Consider the following 24,462-nt stretch of genomic DNA (forward strand, 5'->3'; position numbering starts at 1 on the left):
TCCATCAAGAGACCCACACAAAAATAACAGACCAAAAGCATTGGTTAAACTGTGAACAGGGATTGTGGTATATTATACAATAAATATTCTCTACTACTGGAGTCACAACATTTTTAACTTAATGCTGCACATCAATCTGATATTATTATCACTCTGTCTGGCTCACTGTAAACTAATAACTATTGCTAATCATTTCACATGTGACAGAAATGTCCTCATTCAGTGTTATAAATTAAGGGATAACTACTGCTGTTGTTGTTTAACTTTATCTATCAACATTGATGTATAAGGTATGCCAAGTTTAGGGAAATCCATGTGTTTAGTATGCCATCTTATGTAAAATCGCTGTGTTGTGTCCCCCAGCTCGTCAGAAAGCTCCTTGATTGCAGAGGCTGTATCTCATCTGGCTTCAACTATCATCCGGAGTTAAATAGGAAAACATCCGCACTGTCTATTCTAAAGGTTTCAGCACAGGATGTCATTTGTAAGAAGGTTCAGAGTGTATGGGGTCAATGATAGAATAATGTTTCTCTTTTATCAAGCAGCCTGATACACTATGGAAGCTTTCAGCACAGTTAAAATCCAAATTTAGCTTTATTGCTCAGATCAGAGGTAAGAAAGATTACCAATCATCTCGGGCCTTTTATGAGCAGTCCCTGTTAAGAGGAGCACAGAGAATTTCAGCTGACCCACCACATGTTCTCCACTTCAAGTATGAGCGACCCTCAGGCAGACCATTCAGAGTTTTCAATTAATAATGTTAAACAAGGGACTCTATGTGGTTGTGTAATCTGCTGTCTGAGATATACAATTTTGAAACAGAGAAAAATGTCTTGTTTTATAAGGAATATGTGCTCTTTTTTTTTTAAATTTGATGCCAGCAACAAGTCTCAAATTTTTTTGGGACAGGTTCAATAAAAAGCTGGGAAAGTTGTGTAATGCTAAAAAAATAACAACACCTGGTGGAACATCTCACAACTAATTAGGTTAAGTGGCAACAAGTCATTAATATTATCGCGCATAAAAAAAACGAGTGTCCCACAGAGGCAGAGTCTCAGCAGTGAAGAAGGTTCACCACTCTGTGACAGACTGCCTGGAAAAATAGTGCAACAATTTAAAAATAAATTGCAAAGAATTTCGGGATTTCATCATCTACGGAACATAATATCATTAAATCATCTGATCTGCCTCTGGGATACTTGGGTCGTCCTGCAGTGTTTCCTCCCGGTCAGAGAGGGGCAGTGCAGTATTTCCATAGAGCCTAACGAAGACAAAAAAAAAAAACGGAAGTTGAAGGAACTATGAATGTCAAATCGTAGCATGGTAGATCCGTTTTTAAGTAACCCAGCGAAAAAAGAAAATGTCAGGGTACATTTTATTCCGGATAGCACCGTTTACAAAATATCTCACGAGCAGCGCCACGACGATCACGTTGAACAGAATACAGACATGTGGATATGCTAAGAAAGTTGGTGAGTACAGAGGACATCTCTACAATTAGTAAACATACTGTACATTTCTGTGTACTTCGCTACCATTTTTTTTTTTTTTTAAATCAACTCTGTTTATGAGATATGCATGTCAAGCTTAGCTGACGAGTTGAGGTTGTTCACTCCGCTTAGGTGATACAAAATGGGAAATAGTGGTGGTGCGGTCCAGCTGATACAAATATCCCTTCATGTGTCTGCTTACATCATTACATCCTAATGTCTTCTGTTTCAAAGGTTTAATGCACCCGCCTTCACTACCGGGCCTTAAAATGCATATTGCTTTATTCTATTGTTTAACTCTATTCTATTTTATACATGTTTTGTCTTGTGTTTGATTTTATGCATTTTATTTGTTCCCATGCGTTTTATTTCTTTTCTATTTTTAAGTGTTCCTTGATATCTGTTTTTATGTGAAACACTGCATGTAATTTGCTTGCTGTAAAGCACTTTGAGCTGCATTTATTGTGAAAGGTGCTTATTATATTATTCTTATTGTTCATTAAACACATCCTCATATTGATACTGACATTATATGTCCCTGTCTTTCAGCTTCCAAAGGAAAAGGTAAAGGCATGATGAAAGAGGAGCTAAAAAGCCCAGAGGTGTGTAAAGACCCTGTTAGACTCACATCCCATGCAGTAGGAGTCAACATCCTCAAACAAGGGGAAGACCCCCAACTGAAGCCTCCTGAGGAATATCCTGAGTGGTGAGAGCCCACATTACACTAATTTCTGCATTAACAAGCAAACATTTGACCCTGTTTAAAACACTTCCTGCAGATCAAGCTGATAAACTTGAACAATACTTGTTGTGTTGTTATTTTTCTGTCATTTATTGAACAAAAATACCAACAAATTTATAACTCTTTTGTTGAAAAAGTAAGTACACCCTTGGCCTCAAACACTAGTATTGCCCTTTTTTAGCAGAAATTACTTCTTGTTCGCGTCGTGTAGGTGACACCCGCTTGCGGAAATGTCTGACCACTCCTCCATGCTAAATCCCTTCAGTTGCTGAATCGTAGGATTTCCTTGCATGCACTGCCAGTTTCAAATCTCCCACAACATCATAATGGACTTCAAATCTTTGACTTGGTCATTCCACAATCTAACATTTCTTCTTTTTCAGCCATTCCTTGTTGGATTTGTTAGTGTGCTTGAAGGATGATTACACTGCTGAAAGGTCCACTTCTGTTCAACTTCAACTTTCTGACAAATGACCTTACATTATATTCAAGCACTCTTCAAACCATAACACTTCCACCTCCATGCTTCAAAGTTGGTGTGAGGTTCTTGTCTTGAAAATCTGCACCAAACATGTCTGATGTTACTGAGGCCAAACAACTCTGTCTTTGCTTCATCTGTCCAGAGCACATTTTTCTAAAAGACCTTTCCCTCTGTTTATCAGCTAACTGTAATTTTGCTCTGGTGTTTTTGAAATTGAAAGACTTATTCTTGGCATACTTCCCATGCAGGTCAAATTTGTGCAATCTCGTTGTGATTGTAGACATGTGAACTTTGACACCAACAGGTCCCGTTAGGAAATGTTGGGCTTCTAAAGAGCAGACAACTTGATATAAATATTTTCATATTTATATCAAGTTGTCTGCTCTTTAGGTGATCAGTCCTGGACAAACTGGCAGTCGTTTGAAATCGACGTCATTTGTAGAAGTAGGATCATTTATTTCAAATAATTTCAAGATCTTTTAAACACCTTGTTAGACTCGTAGGTATCCACAACCTCTTTTCTGCAGGCTGTAGAGAATCTCGGCATGATGACACCACACACTTCAATAACCAGACCCTGTAGATGTCTGAGGTTTGAATAAAACGGATTATACCTGTCATTTCCTGAGCAGATCATAATCATTCACACCAAATCTGGAACCCCTGATTCTAATTGTATGGACATGGAAGTGATAAATGATGTGATTCAAGTGCTTGCCAAACGAGTTCCAACGATACTGAATAAATCCGTGTATGTCAGAGTATACAAAGTTTTTAAATCTGGTGTCTGGTGTGACATTCTGCATGGGCAGAGCATGAGCCCTCTCACCTCTGGTTCTACCTTGGCTCTATGCTAACCTGAATGAGGATCAAATAATTCAATCGTGTCACTTGTAGACTTTTCCTTGGAGCAAATGGTTAGATTTTTGATAGTAAAATGTGTCATTTTGTGGAGGTTATGATGGCTTTTATTAATTTTATCCACAATTTATCCATTGTCTAATAGGCAAGGCAAGGCAAGTTTATTTGTACAGCACATTTCAACAACAAGGCAATTCAAAGTGCTTCACATAAAACCATTAAAAGCATCAAAACGTAGGGCGAAAGAAAAAGAAATTTAAAAACAATTAAGAACATTGATTGAAACATTAAAAACAGTCATTAAAACATTAAACAAGCTAAAAATAGAATAAAAGTTGCTGAGCAGTTTAAGAAATAAAATACAGTAATAAAATGCAGAAATACAGGAAATTGATCAACATCTTTGAATCTGGTTCAATTAAAGGCAGCAGCAAACAGAAAAGTCTTCAATCTTGACCTAAAGGAGCTGAGGGTTGCAGCAGACCCGCAGGTTTCTGGGAGTTTGTTCCAGATATGTGGAGCAGAAAAACTGAACGCTGCTTCTCCATGTTTAGTTCTGACTAAACATGGAGACAACCTGAGGGGTCTGGATGGTTCATAAGGTCGCAGCAGATCAGAAATGTATTTTGGCCCTAAACCATTTACTGCTTTATAAACCAACAGCAGGATTTTAAAGTAAATTCTTTGTTAGACAGGAAGCCAGTGTAAAGACTTCAGAATTGGAATGATGTGATCCACTTTCTTGGCCTTAGTGAGCCACATGAGTAGCAAAAGATTAGGCTACATCAGCGCCTCTATCATAAAAAAATTCCCCTCGGGGATTAATAAAGTAAATACCTACCTACCTACTATAAGCATGTGTCGACTGGGTTTTTGTAATTACTCTCACTGGCAGAGGGGGAGACAAAAGTTCCACACTGCCTGTATGAAAACGAGATCAAAATGTGAGTTTTATGTGTCATTTGTTTGAGTAGATCACCTGCCTCTCATTATTACTGTTGTTTTTTACACATACTGATGCAGTCCAAGCATGATGTTTCAGTAGGTATTTCTGGGAATCAGTCAGAGGGGGAGATAATGGGGAACAGGTTTACTACCATGAAGAAATATCGCAGTGCTTTTGGTTTTCCTTTAGTTTGACACAGCTCTTACATACGAGGGGGACTCCAGTCTGAGGTCACGTCTTCTACGATCTGATTTCCCTTTTCTTTCATTACTCACTCAGGTTGTTCCAGTTGAACCTGGGGATACCCAGAAAGCTTCACGAGCTGGAGTCTGACACCTGGGAGTATTGGAAACGTCTGAGGAAGGAAAACATCTGGCGTTTCAACAGATTACATAAAGGGAAGAAGTTTTAGGCCGTCATTGGACTGACAGAGGGCTTCTTCCTGTATAAAGGCAGGCTTTACACTCTGGACTGAAGTACCGTGACAGCTACATGATACATGTTCAGAGTCTTGGGACAACTTCCTGACTTTTGGATTAACTCTCTCTCTCTTGCCATTCATCCATTGGGTTATCTGAAATCAATGCAGATTATGAATTGGTATTCCTGCATCAGCCCTGTGGTGAAAAACTGAAAAAAGGTTTCAACTTTCAGAATTATGTTTTTCTGTATGGGAGATATCTTCGGAAATTCGGCTCTGGTTAAGTCTAATATAAAGGGGGCAGATGGCCCTTTACATAACTCGAGATGACATTTAAAACCTGACACTCAAAATGCAGTGGGATCCAATGGACCACCAGAGTTGTTGTCTCAAAATGACAGTAAAAACTACAAGGTAGACTATTGTCTCACAACAAAGTCCATTTTGTAGTTTTCTGGAGCTCAGCTGTCATTAAAATTTGAAAGAGTGTATGATATGATGGAAAGCTCGAGAACAGCTTCTAAATAGCTCTTGTGGAAAGAGAAAACGTAGAAAATAGTGTTCTTTGCATTGAATTGGATTTAATTGAACATTCACAAATCACATTTGTTACTCTGCATTTTTATCATAAATAAATATGAATCAGTATCTGAATGTTGCCTTTGCCCCATAGCTTTGAACTGTATTATGTATTTCAATCTGGCACCTCATTACAAATGGCTTATAAAATGGGATTAATAGCTTCATTAATGGTCATATAAATGCTTTTCAGATCAGTCATAACTCACTGAAAAAAAGTTGGATTGCTGGTTTGCAGTGGTAAAATGTAACGAAGTACATTTATATGAATCACTGCTGGACCTCAGCACAAATTTGAGGTACCTGGTCTTTACTTGAGTATTTCCATTTTATGATACCATATACTTCTCATCAATGACATCTCAAGAGGAGAATCATTTTCTATTTACCAGTTACCTGAATCCTGTCCTGTCCAATGAAAACAATGTGTCTCAGTGTGGTGATTGTAAAACGTTTCTAAAATGAAGACTTTTCCTATTTCTTTAAGCTATATAAACTATAAAACCCTTTTGGAGTAGCTGCGTAGCATCGTTCCAGTGCTGAAAACAGGACTGTTTTTCTGAGCTTATTTACTTTTTATAAATACAAAGGTTCTCACAGGACAGTGACACTACAGACATATGATGATCTTGTAGAATATGATGCATTACTGTAGATTAAACAGCACATACAGAACAACTTGCAATAATTACAGCACTAAAATGTAACATACATATTAATGCAGCAGCAATATTAATCTATTAGGACCATATATAATATTAAAGCACGTGACAGGGAATGTTTTACTGCACATTGTACTTTTGATACTGTAAATGTTGCTGGTTACATACTTTTGTAAAGTTTTTAATACAGGACTGTTACTTTTATACTGGATTTTTTTTAAAAAAAAATTTTACAGTATGGTACTAGTGGCCTACTTAAGTAAAAGACCTGCATACTCCTTTTACTTGCCGGTCTAAATTTAATAATTTTCTTTACCTTTTTGGCTTCACGATATTGTGTTGCCATGACAACGCCTCATGCAAATGATCGCGCGCACCGGGGAGGGCAGAAATGAGGAACCGAAATGAGAAGCAAATCTTCTCGGGAACCAAATCATGCAACGTCGGAAGGGCCATTGGGTATTAAACGCATCAGGCGCGTCTGTACTGGTCAAATGTTCCTGTTTATCCGTCACTGAGATCTGATCACCGGCTGCTACTTCTTGGAAACTCGGTAAGTTTTCTTGACGACTTTGATGAACGCCTCGGTATAAGCGGAAGTGGCGGCGAAGCTATTAATCTACGTCGTGATGTTTAATTTGTTCTCACTTTCATCCTCTGGTATCGCTGTCATCGGACTTATTTCACCCAACGAGATGAGTTGCCCTCTGCCGTGTGTGCACAGTTGTAGTTGGATTTTCCTAAAGCTGGCCGTACGGGGAAAACCTAAACTGTGTTTACAAGTGGTTGAGTCACCTCGTAGAAGTGTGACATTCATTCAGAAATCAAGACTGTGTTGTAGTTCCTCAGTCGGATTAACCACCGGGGGAAGATCACGGTGTCTCACTGCGACGGGGTCCTGGAAGTCTGTAAAGTTTTAGATTGATCTTCTTGTCTGTCCAACTTTGTTAGAGGTGACGGACACAAACATGGAGGAGTGGAAAATGAGCGTGGGTGCTTTCAGTGAAGAAGTGTCAAACAAGCTGTCAAAGATGTTGGACAACTCCACTTGCGGATGGAGGCAGCTTGCCAACGCGGCATCCGAGTACCCGGAATTCCACTGCAGGTGAGACACTTGAAGGCATCACTCGAAGTGCAGCCCTTGTATACAGTACAGTATATGGCTAGCAGTCATTCAAACGAGTTTCCAGAGCTGTTTTTCATATGTTAGACTGTATAAAATATACTGTTTCTTATGCTCTTATACGACTGTGCAGCTTCAAGTTTATACATCATAAAGGATCAGAATGAGGGACTGTGTGCATGAACTGTATTACTGCCCGCAATGTTCGTGTGTGTACATGTTACTGATAAAAAGGAACAGGTAACCAGACCCAAAGATCTGAGTCATCAGGAGGGAGGCATACACGCACATGATAACAAAGATATGGCAGTTAGAAGATGATGTTCAGTTACATGACACCAAGGCCAGAAAAACAAGTGCACAACAAACTAGGCAGGCTTCCTCCCACCTAGAGCGCTGTCTCACAGGAATGGCTGAGATCGTGTGTCGAGAGGCTGGGACTGGCCTGTGCACCAACAAGAGAGAGTGAAGTCTAAATCACGGCCCCTTTCCAACAGTTTTTTGGACCAACAGATAACAGCACATTTTCATATAAAACTCTGTATAACAGTAAGATGGGTACTCTTCTCTGGATCGATGTTCAGCAAGCTTAACTGTGTGCTGCTCACGAACTGAGAGGTTTCCCTGTACAGGATGACTTTTGACTCTCCAATTGTTGTAATAAATCAACTTGTAGGTTGACGATTCTCAGAGTAGTTCTTCTTTCACAAATCAACGAACACGCCGACACATACCAAACGTGAATCATCCTTTTATTACAGAAGCTTGCTCTGATGAGACATGTATGTTAAACAGGTTTGTCTCAATAATTTTGTCAGTGGTGGTAGAAATATTTAGATCCTTTACTTAAGTAAAAAAATAGCAATTATAATAGATTAAAAACACTATTTGATGGAGCTATTAACAACTCATAATAATCTGAACTATTACCCCGACTACACACTAATTTCTGTAGACGTCAGAGGACAGAAAGTTTTGAAACCTCTGGTTTAATCTTCAACAACGTGTACTTGAAAAGCTTGTTATATTATCCATTGTGTCCAATCTTGATCTGAAAAGTAAATACAGCTGTCAAATAAATGTAGTGGAAAAAGTACAATATCTCCCTCTGAAATGTTGAGTGGAAGCAAAAAGTAGCATCAAATGGAAATAGTCATTTGTAAAGTACCCAAAGACCTTCCTTTTTTCTACTGCATATCAATTTTTTTGGGCCCACTGCAGCTTTGGGCCCTGAAGATCCACTGTCACCGCATCTGCCAACAGCACCTTTTGACCTTTTGTCTCTGCAGTGAGAAGGAGTTGACCAGCTGCTCACTGCAGGTGCTGAGTGCTGCAGGCAGTCCAGGACGCACCCTCCTGGCTCGGCTAGCCGATCGCTCCTGCTCCCTGGACTTCCTCCTCCGCTGCCTGAGGAAGATGAATCACCAGAAAGCTGTGCAGTTCCTCACCAACACAGGTAAAGTAGAAGTGAATGGAGTGTCAAAGGTTCTGGGATATGTGTTTTATGTAATAATCATTTAAATTCTGGTACTTTTTGCCTTAAGTTATGCCACATGTTTTCTATAACATACGGCATCTAGTTGTAGGGTGAATTAAAGGTCACATATTATGGACATTTTCAAACATGTATTGAAAATGTTTTTGTAAACAAAAAGAAAAAAAATTGTTTACAGCTCTTCTATAAATTTCAAAGTAGAGGAAAGATAGAGTTTTTTCCCCAAATGGATTTTGTCTCTATCAGTAATAACTAACTTAGTGTATGTTAAATATTTCCTCTGAGGCTACACATCGCTATAAGAATACCTGTGTTCTGTTTCTTCTGGTCTGTGAATTTGATTGTTCATGGTGTATGTTTGTGCCGCAGTGGCAGAGCTGATCCAGATCACAGTGCAGCCGCAGTCCCAGCAGGCTGCAGCGGGGAGCAGGGTGGTGTTGACCTGCAGGGCCTCCGGGCCTCCTGGACTCAAATACCAGTGGTTCAGACGCAAAGAGGAGGTCATTCCAACATCTTTTCATGAATATAACAAGGAACCATAATAATTTGTTCTTTACAGGATGTGCTGATTATTTTCTTGTTTCAGATTTCGGATGAAACAGGGATTTCACCAGAGTTGGTTCTGTGTCCGTTAGGCCCAGCTCACCAGGGTCACTACATCTGTCGGATCAACCATGGAGAAAACTGTATCTTCTCCAAGTGGGCTGATGTTCGCCTGGTCCACTCTCCTGGTTCTGGCTCAGGTACCTCTCCTTCTCCTTTTCTGGTGTTTTACTTCATCTCATGGCATGTGACGATATAACGTATTGTTGAACCTTGTCACCTAAGGCTACAGCAGCAGTCTTTTTCAAGGCTCAGTGAGTGGGTTGCATATCATCCACCAGCCTCAGTCCCAGGCAGTGCCTGAGGGGGACACTATGTTTCTGGAGTGCAACGCAAAGGCGACCCCTCCCGCCCAGTATGAGTGGTACCACAACACAAAGCCCATGCCACAACACAAGACGCGTTCACTAAAAGTAAGTGTATTCATAGAGGCTGCTGTGTGTGAAAACCTTTTGGATTTAAACTCATAAAAGCAGAACAAGCTGCACAACCAAGACAATAAACATTACTGTTTTCATAAAACAAATATGAAAGGACACAGGACTTCTCAAACAAAACATAGTTGAATACCAATTCTCCTATATGGTTTCCATGTCAGTGTACGATATGTAGTTAATGTTTTGTGCTCTTGTATTCCATGTAGATCCCGTGTGTGACCACAGCATACAGAGGAGAGTACAGATGTAAGGTGTTCAATTTATACCATGAGGTGTGGAGCAACTCAGCAACAGTCACCATTGGTGGGATTCAGAGGCATTTTTTCATAATTTTAAATGTTGATGTATAAATGAGAAGAACAAATCTGAGATATTAATATTTAAATGCTAACAAGAATATCCAGTAAATATGTCTTACATTGCATGTGTATACAGTATGTGTATAGTCCTGTTGTGTACTAGTTGTTCCTGTTTTGCACTTTGTCACAGGACCCACTTCCATCACTGAAGCCTCCTGGGTAGAAGTTGATCGTGGTTTAGGTATTCTATAATTCTCGACAAATATTTATGGGGGGGGAAACAGGAACTACAATAGGGTAGTACTGCCTCTGTACTTTTCTGTGCTTTGATTCCTGTTTTTTTATGTACAGTAGTGAAAAAATAAAAACCATGATGTAGGTTTTCTTTGTTGAAACTGCTAATCCAGGTGTGGTTTTGGTAGATTGTGTTGTAACCCTCAACCTATTCAACCTGGCTATGGTGTGTGCAGTGTTTATTTTTTATCAAACTTTACAGAAGTGAAAATGAGATGTCAGTATGGGCATTTTTTTGTTGAATCTTTTTATATTGTGTTGACAGAGTCACAGGAAGTCCAGAGGTCCAGCTCAGGACTAGGAATACATCCGCTACGACAGATGGCCAGTCCGCCAATTTCAGCCAAGAATTTCCATGGTGAGTGTTATGCAAGGAAATACCAGCAGATTAAAATATAACCTGTTAATAGGCACATTACATATTTTTCATATCAGTGGGTCTTTCATGGTTCCTCATCTTCCTCTCCGCAGCCACAGATAAAGTAGCGCTCCTAATTGGCAACATGAACTATCTCTACCACACTCAGCTGTGTGCTCCCATTTCTGACGTCCACGAGTTGACAAACTTTCTCAGACAAATTGACTTCAAGGTGGTTTCCCTGCTTGACCTCAACTGGCAGGAGATGCACAGCGCTGTTACTGAGTTCCTACTGCTGCTTGACAAGGGAGTCTATGGTTGGTCTTTGGTCCATCTGTACCATATGTTCAAATGTGCATAACATGGCATAACTTTCAGGTCTGTGTCCACTTTTAGTGACTGATACACAGGCTATTAACTGCTGTAATACTACATTACCATGGATGTAGGACTGTTTCTACAAAATGTATTTCTAACAAAATAAAATATAGTAGGAAATTAGCTAAATGCTTGTAGAAAACAGAAATGTTTTTTAAAAGAAAGAAATGAGCTCAAAACCATCCATGGCACCTTTTTAGCTCTTCATGGTTTTTAAATGCTTTTCACAAAATGTCCTTATATTTGTTAACTCTTCTTTGTCATTGCCTCCACAGGCCTGCTGTATTTTGCTGGTCATGGCTATGAGAACTATGGGAACAGTTTTATGGTTCCCATTGATGCGCCAGCCTCCTACACATCAAAGCACTGTTTGTGTGTGCAGAATATACTTACCAGGATGCAGGAGAAAGAGACTGGCCTTAATGTGTTTCTGTTGGACATGTGCCGCAAAAGGTATAGGTGTTTTTTCTCTTTAAATGAATTAAATGATGTTGAGGTTACACCATCTGCTGTGCCTATTGTGCTTTAAAAGTTGTTGTTTCTTTAGAAATCCCAATGATGATATCATTGTACAACCTGGCCTGCTGAAGGTGACTGCAAATATAGTGTTTGGTTATGCCACGTAAGTTACTGATCGTCAGCATGTTCATTGTCATTGTCAGTAGATGTTGGTATCAGCTGTTGTTTTGATTTGCATGTGTTTTTTTTTTTTGCTTTCAACTCCAATGTTATGATTGTGAATTATGCAGGACTCTTCCTGCTTTAGGCTACAAGATGTCGCTCATTTGTAACTTACGGTGTTTAGATGTGCTGACGCTGAAGCATATGAGGTGAAGAGGGAAGATGTGTCAAATGGCATCTTCATCAGCTTCCTCAAACGGCGAGTTTGTGAAGATGAGAAGGTCACTGTCATGCTCGACAGAGTCGCTGAAGGTAGAGCACACAGTACACAACACACATCAACAAATTTACACGATTAGTTGTTCTGTATGCATTCTGCTGAGATTGTTTACAAATCAGGTCATTGTGTAGGTGTGCAGCTGCTAATCTTCTTATATGTTACACCCCATCTGAAAGTTTAAAAGTTAATTTATACTAATATTTGTGTTGGCTCAGTGACATTGATTACTGGCCCGCCCAGATATAACAGAGCCATCCCTTACGTCTGCTCCACTTTCTTTAGTTTGGTGCATGAATGCTGTGAAAAGGTTTCTTCAACCAGAGACACACTTAAAATGTTTTCACCTTGAGTGCACCCAAGATGTTGCTCTTTCGGGATGGGTCAGAGTACCAACTCGGACATGGAGAACAATGTTGTAGAATACCAAAAACTGATTTCCACTAAGTCAAACTGCAATACCTTTCACACGCTGAGAACACATCTGTCTTTGGGTTCTAACAAGATCTGCCACGCTTTAACAGCACTCATTAATAGATGCCGTATAATAAAGGGTCACCATTCTTCCCAGATATGGGTCGTTGTGCGATCACACGGGGGAGGCAGGCGCTGGAACTACGCAGCAATCTGTCCGAGAGACGTTCCCTCACTGACCACATACAGACCATCGACTGTTCTGCATCCTATACAGCTCGAAACCTGCAGTGGGCTGTTTCTCATGGTACTTTATTGAAAAATATTTACTGAAATGATTAAACATAGCAAAAGTTACTGTCATGTTTGTAGATCACCTTCGACGTGAAGTCACAACCTTGATATGTCTTTCGTCATAGTCCTACCCAAGAGCCATTGCCTCCAGTTTGACTGTGGAGTGAAGGTTCAGCTTGGGTTCGCTGCAGAGTTCTCCAACATCATGGTCATCTACACTCGGATACTTGAAAAACCCCAAGAAATCGTTTCCTGCTCCGCTCAGCTTACTGATTTCCCTGAGGTGTGTTAACATGTAGATTTAAAGACAGAAATACATTTTAACTGGCACACACTCATCATGCTTGTGATCTAAAATCCTTTGGGATTTCACACCGTACAAAAACACAATATTTTCAGCAGGAATGAATGAACACACACAAGAATTAATAATGGTAGTGGACTGTTTTTGTGTTTCTTTGCCAGGATGTGGATGTTGATCTGAAGAAGAGCAATCAGGAAACTCTGCTTGAAGCCGGCAGTTTATTATTAATCAAGGAAAATCTTCCCTCTCCGGAAGTCCCCAGTCTTTACACACGAATCCGCAGCCTGCAGAGACTCAGGGTCAGAGACTAATGATTGTGTTTGTTTTTCTAGAATTTCTGTCCTCTGGGAAACCCAAAAAAATTTCCATTACACGTGTCATCAGGAGACAGTATTTGGTACAGTCAAAAATGAAGCTAAAGCCACTGTTTTGATTGTTTTAGCTAAAGTTTATGTTGATATAAAGTAAACAAATTATGTAATTAGGACAACTTCAAGTATGTTTCATACATTTTTATCAGATCGTAGGACATATTTCATTGTCTGCTTTGAAAGATGTTGGAACTTCTTAAGCCTGAAGCTAAAAAACACATTCTACTCTTCACTGTCTTTACAGACGGAGCTCACATTCACCATTTGTCTTCATTACACCTATTCCCACATGGATGAAGAGGTACAAGAAAGGCAACCAGTAACAGTCGGCAAACCCCTGGTCTCCAAACTCAATCTCCATGAACCACGGCCGGCTCGCAGCTCCTCTGCCTCCACATCCACCAGTCTGGACTCCCTCAACGTCCCTGGTTGCTCCACCTTTGCTGAGGGATTGACCTCTGTTGGTGCAGCCTCAAATACATGGTCATATTATGAACAAACTGACGGCGCATCTTCTAACGCTGTCTCTCCAACTTGGTCCAGAAATGCCAATGTACCAGAGGAGACTGACGGTCTGGAGTTATTTGAAAACCCTCAACCTCTTGTTGCCACCAAAAGCTTGCCCCACAGCCAAGTGAACGACACAAACTACAAATTCAGTGACATGTACAATTTCCATTCTTACTAAGCATTATGACACGATTCAACCAGCATATATTGATAAATCAGCTGTACACATAATCATGAATGTCCAAAAGATGTGGAGGAAAGAAAAGCCTGTGAATTAGCCATTTCAGTAAAGCTGACCCAGGTCTTAACTATGCATTAAGTTTTGGTCATGTTTTATGAACTTTTGTATATACGAATTTGTAACATTTTATTGCACTGAAAAGTAAACAGCAATTTAAAAAAAACAATGAACCTTTGAATATTAATTATATCAGCGCTCTCAGCTCTCTCAGCTTCTTGTAACTCTTAATACACCTGAGAAAATAATTTGATCCCATCACTGAATCTGCGTGTTTCTTTGCTTTCCTTGCTGGACGTGTGTGTGTGTGTGTGTGTGTGTGTGTGTGTGTGTGTGTGTGTGTGTGTGTGTGTGTGTGTGTGTTTATTTTCAAAAGCGTCTTATAAGCGTGTAAAAATATGAGCACTTCCCTTCAGCGCCCGATTCTGCGAACTGCGCTTGCGCCGTGACGTCACCTTGGCTCACGTCGTCCTCCATTTTGCATTAGTTTTGCAAAGCTTGCTGCATCCATTCGTGGTGCAGCATCAGTAAATAAAGTTCTTTTGGGACGTACTTAAAAGCGAAGAGATATTTCCACGGACAACGCGATGGCTGACCCATCAGCAGACGTGGAAGTGCCCGAAGGCGCAGAGGTGCGCAAACTGTCGGAGCTGAGAGTTATCGACCTGAAGGCCGAGCTGAAGAAACGTAACCTGGACACGACGGGCGTTAAGAGCGTGCTGTCGGAGCGTCTGAAAAAGGTCCTCTATCTCCTCTCCTGTTTAACAGCCGGGCGCTGAGTGGTGGTGTTAGGAAGCTTTACGAAGGCTGCGCTCCGGAAGGTTTCCCGTTTTAAACGCGGTCAAATATTTACTGAAAGCTAACTACGTTAGCCGACGAGGCCCCATTGACTTGAACTTTGCGCTAACAGCTAGCGGACACTTGGGCCAGACGGCTTTCACGGGTTTTTATGGCGTTGTTGTTGTTGTTGTTGTTTTTTTCTAATAATAAACACTTCCTGATTTTGTAAAGTCTACTAAAGTCTTTGTGTTTTTTGTTTTGCTCCACAAACAGGCGATTGAGGACGAGGGTGGAAATCCAGACGAGATTATCGTCGCTCCCGACTCAGCCCCTAAAAAAGCTAATGTTACACCCAAACGGGCTGCAAGAGGTAAAGTCTGCATATGTTGTCCACTTATCTAAACATCTGTTTCATTATTATTATTATTATTATTATTAAAGTAAGGTGACAAGTAACGAGTACTTTAAGCATCGATTCACCTGTCGATTATTTTCTCGATTAAGAGATTATTTGTTTGGTTTTGTAGATGAGTGTTTAGTCAAAGGTTCAGTATTAAATGTAACACCCCACAAACAAAAGATATTCTAATTATTTATTTTTAAACGGGAAATATTAACATTTAATAAACTGGAATCGGAACAATTTAACATTGTTTTCATTCAAAATGACTGAAAACTTTTAATTGATTATCAAAATAGTTGGCCAATTCATTTTGTATTGATCAACGAACTCATTAATAATTGCAGCTGGACTGTCCAAAATAACACTTGATACTCCATGTTGTGGTATTTCATGCTTGTTACTTAACAAAATAGCAGGAAATGTTTGCGCTTGAAGAGATTTTCTCGGATGTTAGCATTGTGCAGGGATATATTCATGTCGTTTGGCATTACATTTCCACTTAATGTTGGCAGTGTACAGTATATGGGTGCACACTTGCTTGCTGCTGTATTGAGTTACATCTTCATGATATTGTGTTTCGAGCTTGTTTAAACTGTGTGGAGAGGTGTCGGTTGATTTTGGAGGCGTTACACCGAGGGAGAACAATATCCCTGGTGTTTATGGGTTCTCAGAATAACAGGTTAAATATAATGATCATTATTTAGTCAAATAAGTACAACAATTTAACATGTGTACAGTAATCCTTGACGCAGTAGATGGAAGGATGGGTGTCAGTTGTCTGCCGTGTGTCAAGCAATAGCCCTGCAACTAAATGCTACTTTCATGTGTATGAAAATGTCGATTTTAATTTGACACTATAAAAGTGTCCTATAACACCTTGTTTTTCCAGGTTGAGGAAGGTATTCACAGTAAAGTTTCCTTTGATACCTATATGACACCCAAATGAAGACTTGTTCTGAACCAAAGCATGTTTTCTGTAGACAGCAGGCAAGAAAATGATGAACCAGAGGACGGCACCATCGAGGAGGATTCTCATGATGGACATGTAAGTTTGTTGAAAAATGTACTTAATTTGACTACAAGTTTATGTTTAAGTGCTGCTGCAATGTAATTCAATTGCAAAATTGTGATCACTCCTTTCCACTTGCAGAGGAATTCGCCTTACTGTTGTGTTAACTAATTTCTTCTTTGCATGATCAGGAGGATCTTCAGGACGATCACGAGAACATGCAGGAAATGGACATCCTCGACATGAACATCCTGGATGAGACGGAGAACGACAATGCAATACCAGCTGAGAATGATGAGGATGACACCGAGAATTTTTACAGCGATGAAAATGCAATGTTGAATGACATTGATAACTACAAGACTTTTGAGTCAGAAGATGAAGCCAGAGGTCCAGAGGTGAGAGACTAGACTAAAAACGTGTCTATTAAATGTTCTCTTTTAATTTGAGTAATTTTAATGTTGCTCTCTTTGTATGTATTTGAACAGATGGACGAACCAGAGATGTTGGATAAGGATGAAGATATGGCGTATTCATCCTTCAGTATGGTATGTTTCCCAAGATAAGCCTATGAATTGATGGTAAAATTTATGTTTTGCAAGCAGTATTTTCCATAAAGCCTTAATTTTCTTTGTTTCAGGGTCAGGATCCAGAAGCAGACGATGTGAGAGAAGAAACAGGTACTGTAGAAAACGGTTGATCAAAAAGTAGAGACATCTTTTTACAGTGTTGAGCTTGGAAATGCAAACACTTAGTTTAGTTTCAACCAGGCAGAGAGACTGGAAGCCCAAAGGGAATTGCTGGCTTTGTGTTGAAATTTGGTCAACCATGATTGATAATTCATCCTTATATCAATTTTGATCAAGTTACCGTTTGTGTTCTAATGTGCTGAAAAAGCTGTGGTTAACACTTTGATGCACACTGACAGCAATTACATTTCGAGGTCGGGGTGGTTTGAGCTGTTGTAGCTGATTGCAGTGTTTCTAGGTTGCTACATGAAGATCAAGACAAAGAAGATCCCTCAAGATTCACCAACGATAACAACTTTTTAAAGACACTGACTCAGAAATCAGCTGGATATGAAACTGCTGGACTTGAGCTGATGTTATGGTCAATACAAATGGACACTGGAAAAGTCAAAGGCTGAAAGAAGACGGACTGCAGCGAGCCTCCACTGCTGCTCGGCTGTTCTCGTGGCTCTCTTCAGCACTGAACTCTTTGTGTGCTTTTGGATCAGGTGAACAGAGTGAAGTGGTTCAGCTTGAGAAATGAGCCAAGGTTTTAGCCCCAATGGTGGCTCGGTTGTCCTCCAGCCTTTTGGGTTCTCTTCCAGTCTCTCGTTAGGGTCTACCTCATCGTTTTAATAACATAGTTCTAAGAGCACAGTCCAGTGGTCATGACGTTCCTAATCCAGGCCTTGCCAGTTCCTCGTTAACTATTGCTGTGTTTCAGAAGTGATTAAACTCTGTGCCATTCTATTCCTGTTAAATCCGTAGAAAATGACAAAGTAGCCGGGTCTTGTTTATCTGAGCCGCTTAACGAAGATCACCACCAGAGCCACGAGACGAGCCCTGAAGAAGAGCAAGCCGCCACCGCTGCAGGGGAAGACAGTGTGTCCGACAAGGCCGCCTCAGGAGATGTGGACAGCGACAGGGATGTTGTGGAGTGTGACGCCAAAGAGGTCGGGGACGCCCAGAATGTCCCAGAAGAGACAATTGACTCTGAAAACAAAAGCTCGCAGGCTGTTAGTGTAAGCGAACAGGGCGGCGTGGGTGAAACTGTTGATTCAGAAAAGGGGTCTAAGAAGGGTGAGGAGGATCAGAAGACAGAAGAGGAAGCTGCTGCCTCGACACTGAAAGAGTCCTCTTCTGTAGAGGGCGATGATCAGAAAAAGAGGTTTGTTGCTTTCTGTATACTAGAAACCAAAATGGTTATCTCTGTTGCATTGGCCCCTTTGTGCTAGCAAAATTTGGATGCTCTTTTGGAGGTAAAAACGTTCTGTGCATTTGTCTGTTTTCATGTCGTTCCTTACACTCACCTATCCCTCTTTATCCATTACTGAGTAATGTATTGGGATTGTTGCATTTATCCACTGTTAAATCACTGCACTCTGGTGCCTGATGGGTTGATCATTGTAAGTCAAAGTATGAACATCTGTCAGGAGACCCCAGATGTCCTCACTGTTGTATGTTTATGGTTTTTTTCTCTTTGTCTCTAGCTCTGAGGATAAAGATGGCACGTCTGAGTCAAAAGATGAAAAGGGTGAGTGAATGAAATAGTTTCTGTCCTGTGGTTTCACTTTCAATGGATACATGCTAATTTTTATTTTATCTTATTTTTTTTTTATTGCACATGGATATTTGTATGTAGCCCCTGGAGGTGGTGCTGCAGCAAGCAGTAGCAGGAATCTGTGGGTCAGTGGTCTTTCTTCCACAACCAGAGCGACTGATCTGAAGACCCTCTTTAGCAAATATGGAAAGGTTAGTGTTGAATACAGCCTTTCATCGCTTTCCCAGGGTCTATATTTTTTCTTTCTTTTTTTAAACTCATTAAATAAGTATTATTGAACGGTTTTATACTTTTGTATGTTTCCTGCAGGTTGTTGGAGCTAAAGTCGTGACCAATGCCAAGAGCCCCGGGGCTCGCTGCTATGGCTTTGTCACCATGTCGTCCACAGAGGAGGCCACCAAGTGTATCAGCCACCTTCACAGGACCGAGCTGCATGGCCGGATGATCTCTGTGGAGCGAGTGAGTGTTGGAGGGAGATATTTTTTATTAACACAGCATTTTTTTTTTATTTTTTTTTTTTTTCATTTAAGTATGAATTCTATTGGGTGGAATAAAATCTAGAAGTTTCTCTAATGTAATGGACATGACGACACTTGACATGTAGTCCTAATAAGAAACCTGTAAAGTTCTTAGGCAAGCCAGATGAGTGTGAGGCTGTATATGATCTTAAAGTGTTTGTGTAGCTTCAAGCAAAACGTAATAAGTAAGAGGTCTGCAGAACCAAGAAGGGTTTATTTCCAACAACAGCTGTTCTTACTTAAGACACAGTTTTTACAGAACTTCTTGGTATTTGTAAATACTTCAGGTCTACCATAGTCATGTGTCTGTGTTTGGGCCAATCGGCATCCTAAGAGGACCCACAGGCGTGTGACAACAGCGAGAAACCGCTATTCGCTTGAGCGCTATAATAATCGAACTGATTGAAGTCAGCTTGTGACAGACAGATGGTTCTGTCTGGACTTTTCCAAACCGTTTCCAAAGACGACTTCTCATATAGTTCTGTGTAACAAACCATCTGGTGTGTCAGATTACACATAAAAGGGTACTGTAACATTTTATTAAAGATTAGAACATCTTTTGTGACAGAAATGATTGGAAGTAATCTCGACAACAAAAAAGAGGCATTGTTCATTGTTTGAATGGTATAATCTGTGTGTGGTTAAACGTGCTCATCCAACTGAATAAACATGTTCATGTTTTGTAGGCCAAAAATGAGCCTGCCGGGAAGAAACCAGCTGACAAGAATAGCAGTGACAGGAGACACTCCTCTGACTCCAAGTAAGACTGCCAGCAGGTTGCCGCATATCTGAGTGAAGTCTTCCTAAAAATGTCCCTGCAGCTGGGTCATTTTGGTCCAGTGTGCTTTTGAATATCATGGCTTGGCTCAGTGGTATTTTGTTAAAACCCTTATCCTATATATAAATCAAGACAGTATAAGCTATCAGCTCAGTCATGAAACAACTGTTTAAAACGTTTGTGGATGGATCTCTGATGTCACAATGTGTGCAGGTGTGAAGTGAAGGATGAGAAGTCTGAGGGAGAAGGAAAAGACGGCAAAGGTGAGAAATGTGGGAGGATTTCCAGCTCGTGTATAATCAAGTTAATCTAAAAAACAAACCAAAAAAAGACCGATCTCAAACATTTTCTTCCATATTTGACATAATGGATTGTGTTTGTTTCACAGGACGAAATGAGAGGACTGTGGTGATGGACAAGTCCAAGGGAGAGCCCGTTATCAGCGTCAAAACCAAAAGCAAGGAGAGGGTATGTACCCGTATACCTTACAACTGTTATACTGTGAAGCCCATCTAAGTCTCTTAGTTGTATTGTTGACCATTGTAACATGAAGTGGTGTTTTTTTCCTCATGAGAAGGTGCAGCAGTGTGGCTTGGTCTGTTAGATGCACACATACAAGGCTCCTATCAATATCCAGAATTCAAAGTTAGATCTGTGGTAGACAGGTTTGTATTTTCACTTGCACATAATGCTGTCCTTAACTCTTTTCTACTCTTTTCTTTTCTTCAGAGCTCTAAGAGTCGGGAACGCAAGTCTCCCAGTAAGGAGAAGAAAGACATCCTGTCATTTGACCAGATCAAGGAGCAGAGGGAGCGTGAGAGGCAGCGGCAACGAGAGAGGGAGATCCGAGAGGTGGAGAGACGCAGATACACGTAAGGATCATCCAAACGGGGATGGAAACTACATTCTCAACCCTTCAAAAAGCATAAAATACGAGATCAAGATCATTTATGTAAATTATAAACTTATTGAGGTCTATTTGGAAATATCTTAATACACATCACTGCTCTGTTTCTGTAGAATAAATATGAATAAATGGTCTATAGTTTCCTATTGAGAGCCAAAGAAATCAGCCTGTATAATATGATTTTGTATTTTAAACTATTTATTCACCTGCGTTTAAAACAGTACATACAGTCAATACATCAGGTTGACTTGGGATTGATCGTTTGCATCCTCTTTCAGTGACCGCGATCGTGACAACCGCCCCGACCGCGAGCGCGAGCGAATCCGTTTGTTCCGGGAGAGAGAGGAGAGGAAACACCTGCTGCGGAAGAGACACTGGTTGGAGGTATTGTCACAAGGAATATCTCTCTCCCTTACTGTGTTATCAAGGTGTCTACCCACAATCCACCATTACACGTTCTTTATTAGAAATATTAGATAGTCTAAAACATGTATTATTTTCATTTTAAATAATAGTCAAAAAATATATATATATATATATTTTGCTTCTATTGAACACGAGCGACTTGTCTAATTTCTCATTATTCCAAACATTCTCATGAGGTCTCCGTTGATGATCATGATGACGGATCTGATTCGCAGGCCGAGAAGCAGCGCCTCGATGCTGACCGTATGGAGCGTCAGTTCCTGGAGCGTGAAAGGCTCCGTATAGAGTACGAGAGGCGGCGCGAGCAGGAGAGGATCCTCAGGGAGCGCGAGGAGCTGAGACGGCAGCAAGACCAGCTGCGCTACGAGCAGGACCGACGCCCCGTCAAGAGGCCCTATGACATGGACGGCAGGTATGCGATATCAGGTGATGCAGCGAGTCGACGCTGACCAGGATGGTGGATGAATGGATTTATTGCTTAAGCAGACGGATGAACCTCATTCTGGTTGGTGTTGCATTGTGTAGGAAAGATGACTGGCCCGATAAGCGCCTATCCATGGACGACCGGTACGGCCGCTCAGACTTTGGTCGCCAAGAACGTTATCAGGACTTTGATCATCGTGACCGGGGCCGTTACCAAGACGACATGATGATGGACAGGCGGGATAACGCTCGTGGTGTGGGTGCTGACAGAGATGGCCAGGTGAGAGGCATGGATCTTCCTCCCATAGATTACATTCCTGAAAACAATATAGAAACTTATCCAAGTACAAAATCACCAGAGTTGGTGAGGAACACATTAGTGCACATGTACATTATAGCTTTTTTTGTTTTATGTGTTTAGTTTGTTTGCATAACTTCCTAAAAACAATAAAACATGAATCTTTTAAAGCCAGAAATTTGTAGCATCTGTATGTAAGTATGATATGGGAGCGTTACAACTGTTGCGTGTCTCTTGCAGCACTTCTCAGACCGGTCAGACAGACACAGCAGAGACGGACGAGACTCCTGGGGCGGAGGTTACGACAAGCGTATGAATCCCAGGTGAATGTCACCGTTGGTAGTAGCTTCAGTTCGATCCATATAAAAACCCATGTGCAGTCTGCTGATGACCTTTATCCTCAAGGAAAAGAGAAAACGGTGTTTTTTTTTTTTTTTAGGGAAGGTGGCCGTGACTGGGACTCCAACAGGAAGATGGATGGAGACAGAACCTGGCAAGGTAGGCATACCCGTGTTCTGTTGTGTGTGTCATTGCTGTACTGTTAGTCAACCTGACTGGTTTTGAGACATGTTGAAGTACAGTAGTTTTGCCTTCTGAGGATTGGATTAGCAGATAGCGCAAGTATAGTCGCTGGCCTGAAGTCCTCTTTGATTTAGAGCTGTATGTACTGTGGTTCAGTGTCTGATTTTTAGCTTTTCACCTCCAGGTAGAGATGGTGCCATCCCAGGCCAGAGCCACATGGCACGTGGAGGAATGGCAGGGTGAGTAGGTTATGATGCTGATGTCTATTTTCAAACTTGATCTCATAAGATCAGCCAGCAGTATTGGTTTTTTTTGTTGTTATTTTTTTTAAATTTTTTTTACAACAGTAGTGATTGTGTGTCTGTGTGTGTTTTCTGTCACTAGCCGTGGAGGCTACATAAACACGGGAACCTCCCAGTCTCTCTCTGGCGCTCTGAACAGACAGAACCAGCTGATGCAGGGCGGCGGGCTGCAGGGTGGAGCATTTGGACGACGTTACTGATTCGAGGGACTGTTTCAGGTGGTCACGTCTTAAAGGATATGACCATTTTTTGTATATTTTTTAAAAACACTTCTTTTTTGCCTCAATTCCCTTCCATTTTTGTTGGAAATGCAGATTTTTTTCCGTGACATAGTGATCTGCTGCCTTGTATTTATCATCCAGTCCTACCTTGTTCATTTAACACGACTGTCATGTGCGTGCGAATGGGCCTGTGTCAGGAGTCGTGTCAAAGCTGTGTGTAATAAAGTCAGATGTTTATTATACACCTGGGTTGATGGACATAACCTCACCACTCTCCTTTCTGCACCACAGTCTGTTTGAAAGGTTTGGAAGAGTTCTGTTCTCTTTTAAGAGCCTCTGTTGCAAATCATTTCTTCACAGCTTCAGGCTCCTTGTTGACGTTACTCTTTTTACAACAGAACGTTGGTGATATTGTACTGCAGATGAAAAGGTTTTTAAATTTAATGTCACATTTTGAGTATAAATGGTTGACTTTTCCTTTTTCTTTTTCAAGCAAGATTTGTGATAAATTCTCAAATGAAATGTCTGGTAACGCAAATGTTTCCCCTTTTCCTTCAGTTCAGTGTTTCTTGTTTTAATGCCATGCTCAGCTCAGTGGCAGAACAGATGGTGTCTTGTAAAATTCATAGGGTGAAATTACAATAAAGGATTTTTCATCATTTTGTGGTGGTGTTACTGAAACAAATGCTCCCAGACTCATGTTTAAAATTGCCCAAACCTTTTTTCAAGTTCCTTTCAGAGGCTCTTGACAGTTAAGTTCCTTTTTAAAAATGCAGTTTAAGTTTGAGACAAAGTATCTTGACTCAGTGTTGGTGATTAACTTTTTGTAGTCAATGCAGCTACTTATACTTAAGTGCTGTTTATACAGTTAAACTGCATCAGCTTTGTCACCAAGTCCACTTCATATTGGCTCGGAGTAAAAAAAAAGGCTACGGTGACATTTATAGCCTATTATGACACTATACAATAGAAGTTCTCAGTGTACATAAAGTTCCTATTCATTTAAAAATGCAGAACTGTTTTCCTTGGTTTTTGTTCCTTTCTGCCAAATATATTCAGTTAATACTTTTCTTTACCTATTTGTTTTATACAACTTACTCATCTTGTACTCATTGGTGTGAACGGATTTCCAGCTGGTAAAAATGTAATTTTAGATTTGATTATAGATCACATTCCCATAACTTGACCCCTACACCATCTATTCCAAACAGCTGATTAGTGTGGAAAAACATCTAAGAACATCAAAATATTTGTACAGGTCTAAAATCTTTCCCACTTTTCTCTTTCATTTTCCATTTTGTCCACTAGAGGGTATCATATCGTCATAGATAGAAGCTCAAACTGGTCATTTCTATCTCTATATTATGGCTTTAGGTTGATCGTATGTT

General features: G+C 40.5%; 3 protein-coding genes across 4 annotated transcripts; all 3 read left to right on the forward strand.

Annotated features, from left to right (window-relative positions):
• The first annotated feature begins 1,290 nt into the window (after window positions 1-1,290).
• Window positions 1,291-5,687, forward strand: mrpl54 (mitochondrial ribosomal protein L54). Its single transcript, XM_069698976.1, has 3 exons — window positions 1,291-1,472; window positions 2,040-2,196; window positions 4,800-5,687. Exons 1-3 carry the CDS (start codon window positions 1,361-1,363, stop codon window positions 4,930-4,932), a joined length of 402 nt encoding a protein of 133 aa, XP_069555077.1. The 5' UTR covers window positions 1,291-1,360; the 3' UTR covers window positions 4,933-5,687.
• Window positions 5,688-6,570: 883 nt separating this feature from the next.
• malt2 (MALT paracaspase 2) lies at window positions 6,571-14,467 on the forward strand. Its single transcript, XM_069698977.1, has 17 exons — window positions 6,571-6,735; window positions 7,136-7,287; window positions 8,595-8,761; window positions 9,170-9,300; window positions 9,387-9,543; window positions 9,629-9,816; window positions 10,047-10,143; window positions 10,330-10,380; window positions 10,699-10,791; window positions 10,905-11,108; window positions 11,445-11,622; window positions 11,717-11,791; window positions 11,975-12,102; window positions 12,639-12,788; window positions 12,901-13,058; window positions 13,241-13,378; window positions 13,695-14,467. Exons 2-17 carry the CDS (start codon window positions 7,151-7,153, stop codon window positions 14,136-14,138), a joined length of 2,496 nt encoding a protein of 831 aa, XP_069555078.1. The 5' UTR covers window positions 6,571-6,735; window positions 7,136-7,150; the 3' UTR covers window positions 14,139-14,467.
• Window positions 14,468-14,671: 204 nt separating this feature from the next.
• On the forward strand, window positions 14,672-23,733 carry safb (scaffold attachment factor B). Of its 2 annotated transcripts, none has more exons than XM_069698978.1 (21): window positions 14,672-14,938; window positions 15,252-15,348; window positions 16,362-16,426; window positions 16,582-16,788; window positions 16,879-16,938; window positions 17,031-17,070; window positions 17,887-18,286; window positions 18,609-18,652; window positions 18,761-18,870; window positions 18,989-19,138; window positions 19,884-19,957; window positions 20,189-20,238; window positions 20,364-20,443; window positions 20,705-20,847; window positions 21,161-21,266; window positions 21,485-21,720; window positions 21,834-22,011; window positions 22,270-22,352; window positions 22,469-22,527; window positions 22,736-22,790; window positions 22,936-23,733. In XM_069698978.1, the coding sequence occupies exons 1-21, from the start codon at window positions 14,786-14,788 to the stop codon at window positions 23,051-23,053; spliced, it is 2,508 nt and encodes an 835-aa protein (XP_069555079.1). In that variant the 5' UTR covers window positions 14,672-14,785; the 3' UTR covers window positions 23,054-23,733. The 2 variants fall into 2 exon arrangements, with proteins under 2 accessions (XP_069555079.1, XP_069555080.1); XM_069698979.1 differs by having other exon boundaries at window positions 21,524-21,720.
• The last annotated feature ends 729 nt before the right edge of the window (window positions 23,734-24,462 follow it).

The sequence above is a fragment of the Brachyistius frenatus genome, unplaced genomic scaffold (assembly GCF_029030835.1).
Source record: "Brachyistius frenatus isolate BFR_SWC_R1_liver_20210118 unplaced genomic scaffold, ASM2903083v1 Contig_29, whole genome shotgun sequence".
NCBI lineage: Eukaryota > Metazoa > Chordata > Actinopteri > Embiotocidae > Brachyistius > Brachyistius frenatus.

Bases quoted from the DNA above. Each gene is read 5' to 3' on its own strand.
- mrpl54 (XM_069698976.1), top strand. From the start codon at position 1,361: ATGTCAGGGTACATTTTATTCCGGATAGCACCGTTTACAAAATATCTC. The intron at 1,473-2,039 runs GTGAGTACAGAG...CCTGTCTTTCAG, and splicing joins TGGATATGCTAAGAAAGTTG to CTTCCAAAGGAAAAGGTAAA. The intron at 2,197-4,799 runs GTGAGAGCCCAC...TTACTCACTCAG, and splicing joins CCTGAGGAATATCCTGAGTG to GTTGTTCCAGTTGAACCTGG.
- malt2 (XM_069698977.1), top strand. From the start codon at position 7,151: ATGGAGGAGTGGAAAATGAGCGTGGGTGCTTTCAGTGAAGAAGTGTCA. The intron at 9,301-9,386 runs GTCATTCCAACA...TTCTTGTTTCAG, and splicing joins GGTTCAGACGCAAAGAGGAG to ATTTCGGATGAAACAGGGAT. The intron at 10,144-10,329 runs GTGGGATTCAGA...ACTTTGTCACAG, and splicing joins CTCAGCAACAGTCACCATTG to GACCCACTTCCATCACTGAA.
- safb (XM_069698978.1), top strand. From the start codon at position 14,786: ATGGCTGACCCATCAGCAGACGTGGAAGTGCCCGAAGGCGCAGAGGTG. The intron at 15,349-16,361 runs GTAAAGTCTGCA...TGTTTTCTGTAG, and splicing joins ACCCAAACGGGCTGCAAGAG to ACAGCAGGCAAGAAAATGAT. The intron at 17,071-17,886 runs GTACTGTAGAAA...TTAAATCCGTAG, and splicing joins CGATGTGAGAGAAGAAACAG to AAAATGACAAAGTAGCCGGG.